This window comes from Nicotiana tomentosiformis, chromosome 4 (genome assembly GCF_000390325.3).
Source record: "Nicotiana tomentosiformis chromosome 4, ASM39032v3, whole genome shotgun sequence".
In the NCBI taxonomy this organism is placed as follows: Eukaryota; Viridiplantae; Streptophyta; class Magnoliopsida; order Solanales; family Solanaceae; genus Nicotiana; species Nicotiana tomentosiformis.
In genome coordinates, this window is record NC_090815.1 from 51,152,520 (window position 1) to 51,163,117 (window position 10,598).

Below are 10,598 nucleotides of genomic sequence, written 5' to 3' on the forward strand. Positions count from 1 at the left end.
AAGATATGGCGTAAGATTTCATGAATCACTTTCGATTCAACACAGAGCACTCCTGATAGGTTCGCACTGGTAAACCTGCAGAATAAGTCGTCCGAGTCATTCCAAGAATATGCACTTCGGGTGAAGGTCAAAAGCCGCCAGGGCATAACCTCCATTGGACGACAGTGAATTAACCAAGTATTTCATCAGGGCCCAGGAAGGGATATACTTTGAATAAACGATGGGTATGATGGGACATAAATTCCTTGAACTGGTCAGGATGGGAGATTTCATAGAAGAAGGTATAAATCTGGCAAAGCACAATCCATGACTGCACTGCAAGTGGCCAGCAATGCAATCAAATCAAGGTCAATTGGTAGTGGAAAGATGAAAAAAGAAGAAGTCTCAGCAGTTGTCCCTTACTATCAACCTAACCCACATTATGGAAACACTTCTTATTCCCCGAACAATCATTCACCACCACCCGCTTACACTCCAGTCTACAACACCCAGGCTTATTACCACCCCTAGTCTCAATATAACCCTCCTCGAACCCATAACAACATAAATCCACAACGACCATATGCTCCAGTCTAAACTACCACTCACAAAAATCGACCCACTTATGCACTATGCCCTCGTCCTAATTTCGAAGAGAGGAGTCACAGAAATTATCCCTCGATTGCTGAGCCTTTGGCCCATTTGTTCAAAAGATTGAGGAGAGCAAGATTGATACATCCAGTCGATGGAAGGGTTCCTGAGTATCCATCAAAGTATTTTGATGCAACCAAAAGGTGTGTGTACCATTCAAACATGCCTGGGCATTATATTGAAGATTGTATCAAGTTAAAAAATGAAATTGAAACACTGATCAAGAGCAGGGCCATTCAGTGCACTCTGGTTTCGCCCAATGTGAATCGAAATCCACTGCCAAATCACCGGAATCAGGGGGTCATCATGATCTCCTTGGACGAAGAATATGATTTCAAAGGAACTATTGTCACAATCTGAAATGCAAAGGCTGCGAGGATCACACCTCAAAGGACTCCGATGATCATAGTACAAGTAAGGCCCACGGTGACAGTTCAAACTTATCAGTTAAAACTTGCCATTGCTACAGAGGATGAAGAAAGTCGGGAATAAAAAACTGTCCAATGGACATACCAGCAAAAGGGGAAGGTCAAGATGACAGAATCTGCAACAGCCCTTGATATGACTAGGTCAGGGAGATATTACGCTCCCGAAGATGCAAATCGAGGGAATTTGGGAAGAGAGCAGATTCAAAGAAGGAACAGAACAGACCCCGCAGCTGCAAAATTCTGGAAGAGAATGTCGACCAAAGAGTACTCCGTGGAAGAGGAGGTGAAGAAAAATCTGACGCAAATATCAATCATGGACTTGCTGCTGAGCTCTGACACTCATAAGGATGCCCTGATAAAAGTAATAAGTAGGTTAAGTGTGCCAAGAAATACCACTAGTGAGGGGCTTACTGCAACAATTGGGAAAATAGTTGAAACAAATATGATCACTTTCAGAAGGGACGATCTTCCTATCAAAGGCGTAGTCACAACAAAGCTCTTGATATCACTGTCAAATGTGGGGACAAGGTGATGTCCCAAGTACTGGTTGATAGAGGGTCAGGGGTGAACCTCTGTTTTCTCTCTACTTTGCAGGAGTTGGGAATCCATCTGAGTGATGTCAAGTAAAGCCATGTGAGGGTAAGGGCTTTTGATGGTTCGTAGAAGGATGTTATCGGAGAAATTTATTAAGCTTTACAGGTTGGACAGGTTGAATTTCCCTTATTGTTTCAAGTAATGGATATTTCCTCTTGATACAACTTGTTGCTGAGAAGGCCCAAGATACACATGGTAGGGGCCGTCCCATCCACCCTACACCAATGCATGAAATTTGAGTGGGGATCTCTGGAGATTGTGGTCCATGGCAAATGGGTCCAATTAGCTTATTTGGAGTATGTAGTCCCATTCATTGAAGGGCTAGACAAAGTTGCTTTCCATGCGGTGGAAATCATGCGGACCACTGAAATAGAAGAGACTCAACAAAACTTGGGAATGCAGTCGCCGTATAGATCCTTGATGGCCATGAGGGAGATGATGAAATATGGATTCGAAACAGGAATCGGGCTAGAAGCCAGGTCATACGGGATTACAGAGCCAATTGAACCAAATGAGCAGAGAGGTAGGGCTGGCATAGGATATCAGCCTCCAATGGGGAAAACTCATACTAATAGCTCCAGCAAAAAGGTTTTTATGAAAGAGCATATTTCGAGTACGAGCCAGAGTTCAGCACTGGAAGATGATATCATCAATGGAATGGGAAGACTGTTCGTGGCTATGATTGAAGAATTATGTGAAGGGATTAACATCAAGACACCGACCATCAGTAATGCCGAACCATAAGAAGAGCTGCGAAATTGGACTGCCAGTTTATCTTTGATTCGCCGGGAGTCTTGGTAGTGTAGAACTGTAAAAGTTTTCTTTTTAATAGCGCACAGTCAATTGCGTCCTGCACCGTGTATGTCATTTTTGTCATTTGCCTCTTCTGAACGCTTAGATGTTCCTCTTTTGATGAAATGAAAAGAATCATTTTCTTAAAATATTGCAACTTTATTTATCGCTTCATTTATACTTAGTTTTTCTTTTCAGTAATCAAAATGATAAAAACCTCTGTTTCGCGATTGCGACATGTAACGAAACTGTCGAGCAAAATGATCCAAATTACGAGGAATACGATGAGAGTATGATGCCAGACAATATCCCACAAGAGATCGAATAACTGGAGAGTAAAAAAAAGCCCAACCTCAAAGAAACGGAAGTGGTCAAGCTTAGAAGCGAAGAAAACGTGAAAAAACCAGAATCAGCATTCACCTAGAAGCTGAGTAGAGGGAAAACTAGTAGAGTTCCACCAAAAATACATCGATGAGTTCGCATGGTCAGATGATGACATGCCTGGATTAAATATTGTCATTGTCTCGCATCGACTGCCTACCGATCCCGCCAGACCGCCAGTCAAGCAAAAACCTAGAAAATTGAAGCCCGATTTGAGTATGAGGATAAAGGAGGAAGTAACCAAGCAGATAGAGGCGAATGTGGTAAGGGTCACCAATTATCTCAGCTGGTTGGAAAATATCGTCCTAGTACCCAAGAATGACGAGAAGATCAATATATGCGTGGATTATCGAGATCTCAACAAAGCTAGTCCAAAGGAAAAAATAGCCTTCACCATAACTTGGGGAGTCTATTGCTATAGAGTCATGTTGTTTGGTCTCAAGTACGCCGGTGCCACTTACATGAGGGCCATCACGACCTTTTTTCACAATATGATTCACAAGGAGATTGAAGTATATGTGGATGATGTCATCATCAAGTCTCGAAAGAGTTCAAGGCACATGGACAATTTGAAGATATTTTTCCAGCGCTCTGGATATACAACCTTTATCGTAAGTAGAAAAGGGATAGAAATGGACCCATCAAAAATCAAGGACATTTCGGAATTACCACCTCCCAAGAATACGAAAGATGTTATGAGTTTCACGGGTAGACTGAATTACATCAGTTGTTTCATAGCTTAGTCTAAAGTAATCTGTGAACCCATATTCATGTTTATAAAAAAGGATGCTTCCACAAAATGGACAGGAGAGTGTCAGAAAGCCTTCAATAAAATTAAGGAGTATTTGTCAAATCCACCAGTGATGGTTCCCTCCGAGCCCGGGAATCCATTGTTACTATATTTGTTAGTCTTGGATAATGCCTTTGGTTGTGTGTTGGGACAACATGACAGAACTGGGAGAAAGGAGCAGGCCATGTACTACTTAAGTAAGAAGTTCACATTATGCGAGGCCAAATACACTTTGATAGAATGCACTTGCCGTGCTCTGACTTGGATCGCACAGAAACAAAGGCACTACATGTCAACCTGCGCATATGATATCTCGGCTCGAACCAGTCAAGTACATGTTTCAGAAGCCGATGCCAACCGGAAATCTAGCTAAATGGAAAATTCTCCTCAATGAATTTGACATTGTGTACATAACTGAAAAGGCTATCAAGGGGCAAGCTTTAGCTGACCACAGCGTAGAGAATACAGCGGACGGGGATTATGAGCCGCTTAATACGTATTTTCTTGACGAAGAGGTATTATTCGCCGGAGATGATACTGCAGAGTCATACCTTGGATGGGGAATGTTTTTCGATGGAGTAGCAAACTTCAAAGGAGTTGAAATTGGGGCAGTCCTAATTTCGTAGTCCAGAAAGTACTATCCAGCATCGGCAAAGATAAGACTGCCTTGTACCAATAATATGGCTGAATACGAAGCATGCATCCTTGGGATTGGAATGGCAGTCCACATGAACGCCAAAGAACTTTGGTTATAGGGTATTCTGATCTATTGATACACCAAGTCCAAGGGGAGTGGTCTACCAAAAATGTCAAGCTCCTTCCGTACCTGCACCTCGTAAAAGAGTTATGCAAGAAGTTCACGAAGATCGAGTTCAAGCACGTCTCCAGGATTCAGAATGAGTTCGCCGATGCGTTGCAACTCTTTCGTCCACGATTCAGCATCCTGAAAAGAAGTACATCGACCCTATCAAGGTAGAGATCAGGGATCAACATGCCTATTGCTTACATGTAGATGAAGAGCCATATGGTAAACCACGATACCATGATGTGAGGAGATTCCTCGCAACTAGAGAGTACCCGGAGAATTCCACTAATAGTCAGAAGAGAGCCCTCAAGAGGTTGGCGAATCACTTTTTCCTAAACGGGGATGTCTTGTATAGGAGGACCCCAGACTTGGGTTTGTTGAGATGTGTAGATGCCGCCGAAGTGACCAGGTTATTTGAAGAAACACATGAAGGACATGCGGACCCCATATAAACGGGTGCACATTAGCCAAGAAGATCTTGAGAGCCAGATACTTTTCGATGTCCATGGAAAGTAATAGTATCCGCTATGTACAGAAGTGTCACCAATGCCAGATTCACGAGGATTTCATCCGGGTTCCGCCTAATGAGTTGAATTTGATAGGTTAACCTGGGCCGTTCGCCGCTTAGGGCATGGAAATGATTGGACCTATTGAGCCCGCTACATCAAATGGGCACCGCTTCATCTACAAGGCCGTCACAAAGAAGGTAGTGGCAGATTTCGTTCGGAACAACATCGTCTGCCGATTTGGGGTACGTGAGTCAATCATCACTGACAATGCCGCTAACCTTAATAGCGAACTCATGAGAGAAATCTTTGAGAAGTTTAGAATTGCGACACCGCAACTCCATAACCTACAGACCACAAATGAATGGGGAAGTCGGGGTAGCTGACAAGAATATCAAGAGAATTCTGTGAAAGATAGTGTACAATCACAGGCAATGGCATGAGAAACTATCCTTCGCCTTACTAGGTTATCGGACCACCATGAGAACATTCACTGGGACAACGCCGTACATGTTAGTATACGGCACCGAAGCTTTGATACTCGCGAAGGTCGAGATACCATCTTTAAGAGTCATTCAAGAGGCCAAGTTGGATGATGCAGAGTGGATACAGATCAAACAGGAGAAACTCATGCTCATCGATGAGAAGAGAATAGATGCAGTATGCCATGGTCAGTTGTATCAGAATAGGATGGCCAATGCATTTAATAAAAGGGTGATGTCTCGCCTGTTCATACCGGGGCACTTGGTTCTGAAGAAAATCTTTCCCCACCAGGAAGAAGCCAAAGGAAAATTTACACCGGATTGGCAAGGTCCTTACGTAGTTCACCCAGTGTTGTTGGGTGAATCTCTAATCTTGGTAGAAATGGATGTTCAGTTCCTGTCAAGGTCCACTGGATATATTAAATTCAAAGGTGATGAATACTTCTTTTGATCTTTTCCATGGACAGTAGGATTTAATCCAAAGGAGGAAACGTCTCTGGCAGTTGTGTGGATTTCTCTTCCTGGGTTGCCACCTAATTGTTTTGCTAAGAGGTAGTTAATGTCTATTGCTTCAGCTGTGGGTAAAGCTCTTGCTATGGACAAGGCAACACAAGAGAAAACGAGACCAAGTGCTGCTCGGGTCAACGTTATACTTGATCTTCTTAACAAACATCCTAAAAAGGTTAGGCTACATATTGTGAACAAAGTTTCTCGTAAATCTGTCGTGCATTACCAAGAGGTGGTGTACTACAACCTTCCAAAGTATTGCACTTATTGCAAATATCAAGGGCATGCGGAAAGAGCTTGTAGAGAGATGAATGGAAAATCTGGATAGGACGTGAAGGCAAAGGAGGCAACAATTGATAGTAATCTGCTTGATATTGATGTGAGTAATATTGAGCAATTACAAGGGGATGCTAGAGACTTTTTGAATGCTAAAAGAGCTGGCCAAATTGTTGTGGAAATTCCAGAAAAAGATAACAACAATGGTAAGCAACAAGTGCTGCAGATGCAACCTAATGATGTTCAAAAACAGTATACTATGAAGAGTAGAGGTGTGGTCATTGTTGAACAAAATCGTGAAATTCGACTGGAGCAGGGGATGGCTCATAATACAACAGGTGATCGTGAGGCTAATGTAGTTACTGTTAATCGAGCATTAGCCAGGATTAATACAGCTTTGGAGCCACATATAGGGAAGGATAATATTGACAAGGTTGCTGGTGAGAATGAGGACGAATTAGCTGGGCAGGTGTTTAATAATCTAGGTAAAGCCGGTACTGCTTCATTAATAGTAGGTGCACAATGTGTCACAATTCTAAACTTCTAGAAGATTTCTCTCATGAGGTCGCTATTGAGGTTAGCGGCATTGTCAGTGATGACTGACTCAGGTACCCCAAATCGGTAGATGATGTTGTTCCGAACGAAATCTGCCACTACCTTCTTTGTGATGGCCTTGTTGATGAAGCGGTGCCCATTTGATGTAGCGGGCTCAATAGGTCCAATCATTTCCATGCCCCAAGTGGCGAACGACCCAGGTTAACCTATCAAATTCAACTCATTAGGCAGAACCCGGATGGAATCCTCGTGAATCTGGCATTGGTTACACTTATGTACATAGCGGATACTATTACTTTCCATAGACATCGAAAAGTATCCGGCTCTCAAGATCTTCTTGGCTAATGTGCATCCGTTTATATGGGGTCCGCATGTCCTTCATGTATTTTTTCAAATAACCTGGTCACTTCGGCAGCATCTACACATCTCAACAAACCCAAGTTTGGGGTCCTCCTATACAGGACATCCCCGTTTAGGAAAAATTGATTCGCCAACCTATTGAGGGCTCTCTTCTGACTATTAGTGGCATTCTCCGGGTACTCACTGGTTGCGAGGAATCTCCTCACGTCATGGTATCGTGGTTTACCATATGGCTCTTCATCTACATGTAAGCAATAGGCATGTTGATGCCTGATCTCTACCTCGATAGGGTCGATGTACTTCTTTTCAGGATGCTGAATCGTGGACGAAAGAGCTACAACACGTCGGCGAACTCGTTTTGAATCCTCGGGACGTGCTTAAACTCGATCTTCGTGAACTTCTTGCATAACTCTTTTATGCGGTGCTGGTACGGAAGGAGCTTGACATTTTTGGTAGACCACTCTCCTTGGACTTGGTGTATAAATAGATCGGAATCCCCTATAACCAAAAGTTCTTTGATGTTCATGTCGACTGCCATTCCGATCCCAAGGATGTATGCTTCGTATTCAGCCATATTATTGGTACAAGGGAGTCTTATCTTTGTCGATGTTGGATAGTACTTTTTGGACTCCAAAATTAGGACTGCCCCAATTTCAACTCCTTTGAAGTTTGCTACTCCATCGAAAAACATTCCCCATCCAAGGTATGACTCTACAGTATCTTCTCCGGCAAATAATACCTCTTCATCAGGAAAATAGGTAGTGAGTGGCTCATAATCCCCATCCACTGGATTCTCTGCATTGTGGTCAGGTAAAGCTTGCCCCTTGATAGCCTTTTCAGTTACGTACACAATGTCAAATTCGTTGAGGAGAATTTTCCATTTAGCTAGATTTCTGGTAGGCATCGTATTCTAAATCATGTACTAGACCGGTTCGAGCCGAGATATCATATGCGTAGGTTGACATATAGTGCCTTAGTTTCTGTGCGATCCAAGTCAGAGCACGGCAAGTGCATTCTATCAAAGTGTATTTGGCCTCGCATAATGTGAATTTCTTACTTAAGTAATAGATGGCCTGGTCCTTTCTCCCAGTTTCGTCATGCTGTCCTAACACACAACCGAAGGCATTATCCAAGACTAACAAATATAGTAACAATGGCTTCCCGAGCTCGGGGGGAACCATCACTGGTGGATTTGAAAAATACTCCTTAATTCTGTTGAAGGATTTTTGACACTCTTCTGTCCATTTTGTGGAAGCATCTTTTTTTATCAACATGAAAATGGGTTCACAGATTATTGTAGACTAAGCTATGAAACAACTGATGTAATTCAGTCTACCCATGAAACTCATAACATCTTTCGTATTCTTTGGAGGTGGCAATTACTTAATGTCCATGATTTTTGATGGGTCCATTTCTATCCCTTTTCTATTTACGATAAAGGTTGTATATCCGCAGCGCTGGAAAAATATCTTCAAATTGTCCATGTGCCTTGAACTCTTTCGATACTTGATTATGACATCATCTAGATATACTTCAATATCCTTGTGAATCATGTCATGAAAAAGAGTCGTGATGGCCCTCATGTAAGTGGCACCGGCGATCTTGAGACCAAACAGCATGACTCTATAGCAGTAGACTCCCCAAGTTATGGTCAAGGCTGTTTTTTCCTTTGGACTAACTTTGTTAAGATCTCGATAATGCACGCATTTATTGATCTTATCGTCATTCTTGGGTACTAGGACGATATTTTCCAACCAGCTGAGATAATTGGTGACCCTTACCACATTCGCCTCTATCTGCTTGGTTCCTTCCTCCTTTATCCCCATACTCAAATCAGGCTTCAATTTTCTAGGTTTTTGCTTGACTGGCGGTCTGGCGGGATCGGTAGGCAGTCGATGCGAGACAATGACAGTATTTAATCCAGGCATGTCATCATCTGACCATGCAAACTCATTGATGTATTGTCGGAGGAGCTCCACTAGTTTTTCCCTCTACTCAGCTTTTAGGTGAATTCTGATTCAGGTTTCTTTCACGTTTTCTTCGCTTCTAAGCTTGACCACTTCTGTTTCTTTGAGGTTGGGCTTTTTTTTTACTCTTCAGTTATTCGATCTCTTGTGGGAGATTTTCTGGCATCATACTCTCATCGTATTCCTCATAATTTGGATTATTTTGCTCGACAGTTTCGTTACATGTCACAATCGCGAAACAGAGGTTCTTATCGTTTTGATTACTGAAATGAAAAACTAAGTATAAATGAAGCGATAAATAAAGTTGCAATATTTTAAGAAAATGATTCTTTTCATTTCATCAAAAGAGGGACATCTAAGCGTTCAGAAGAGGCAAATGACAAAAATGACATACACGGTGCAGGATGCAATTGACTGTGCGCTATTAAAAGAAAACTTTTACAGTTCTACACTACCAAGACTCCCGGCGAATCAAAGATGGACTGGCAATCCAATTCCGCAGCTCTTCTCATAGTTCGGCATTCCTGATGGTCGGTGTCTTGAAGTTAGTCTCTTCACATAATTCTTCAATCATAGCCACGAACAGTCTTCCCATTCCGTTGATGATATCATCTTCCAGTGCTGAACTCTGGCTCGTACTCGAAATATGCTCTTTCACAAAAACCTTTTTGCTGGAGCTACTAGTATGAGTTTTCCCCATTGGAGGCTGATATCCTATGCCAGCTCTACCTCTCTGCTCATTTGGTTCAATTGGCTCTGTAATCCCGTATGACCTGGCTTCTAGCCCGGTTCCTATTTTGTATCCATATATCATTATCTCCCTCATGGCCATCTTGGATCTATACGGCGACTGCATTCCCAAGTTTTGTTGAGTCTCTTCTATTTCGGTGGTCTGCATGATTTCCACTGCATGGAAAGCAACTTTGTCTAGCCCTTCAATGAATGGGACTACATGCTCCAAATAAGCTAATTGGCCCCATTTGCCATGGACCAAGATCTCCTGAGATCCCCACTCAAATTTCATGCATTGGTGTAGGGTGGATGGGACGGCCCCTATCTTGTATATCTAGGGCCTTCTCAGCAACAAGTTGTATGAAGAGGAAATATCCATTATTGAAACAATAAGGGAAATTCAACATGTCCAATCTGCAAAGCCTAATAAATTTTTCCGATAACATCCTTCTGCAAACCATCAAAAGCCCTTACCCTCACATGGCTTTACTTGACATCACTCAGATGGATTCCCAACTCCTGCAAAGTGGAGAGCAGACAGAGGTTCACTCCTGACCCTCCATCAACCAGTACTTGGGACATCACCTTGTCCCCATATTTGACAATGATATCAAGAGCTTTGTTGTGACTTACACCTTTGATAGGAAGATCGTCCCTACTGAAAGTGATCATATTTGTTTCAACTATTTTCCCAATTGTTGCAGTCAGCGCCTCACTAGTGGTATTTCTTGGCACACTTAACCTACTTATTACTTATATCAGGGTATCCTTATGAGTGTTGGAGCTCATTAGC

General features: G+C 42.5%; 2 protein-coding genes across 2 annotated transcripts; one reads left to right on the forward strand and one right to left on the reverse strand.

Annotated features, from left to right (window-relative positions):
- The first annotated feature begins 3,965 nt into the window (after positions 1-3,965).
- LOC138909661 (uncharacterized) lies at positions 3,966-5,859 on the forward strand. The gene is made up of 3 exons (XM_070200872.1): positions 3,966-4,226; positions 4,555-4,829; positions 5,358-5,859. Exons 1-3 carry the CDS (start codon positions 3,966-3,968, stop codon positions 5,857-5,859), a joined length of 1,038 nt encoding a protein of 345 aa, XP_070056973.1.
- A 1,581-nt stretch (positions 5,860-7,440) lies between these two features.
- On the reverse strand, positions 7,441-8,010 carry LOC138909662 (uncharacterized). Its single transcript, XM_070200873.1, has one exon. It carries the CDS (start codon positions 8,008-8,010, stop codon positions 7,441-7,443), a length of 570 nt encoding a protein of 189 aa, XP_070056974.1.
- Positions 8,011-10,598: the final 2,588 nt, after the last annotated feature.

Coding starts and splice junctions, on each gene's coding strand:
- LOC138909662 (XM_070200873.1), bottom strand. CDS start 8,010: ATGCCTACCAGAAATCTAGCTAAATGGAAAATTCTCCTCAACGAATTT.
- LOC138909661 (XM_070200872.1), top strand. CDS start 3,966: ATGCCAACCGGAAATCTAGCTAAATGGAAAATTCTCCTCAATGAATTT. Junction 4,227..4,554: donor AAGGAGTTGAAATTGGGGCA/GTCCTAATTTCG, acceptor TCCACGATTCAG/CATCCTGAAAAGAAGTACAT. Junction 4,830..5,357: donor GATGCCGCCGAAGTGACCAG/GTTATTTGAAGA, acceptor GTACAATCACAG/GCAATGGCATGAGAAACTAT.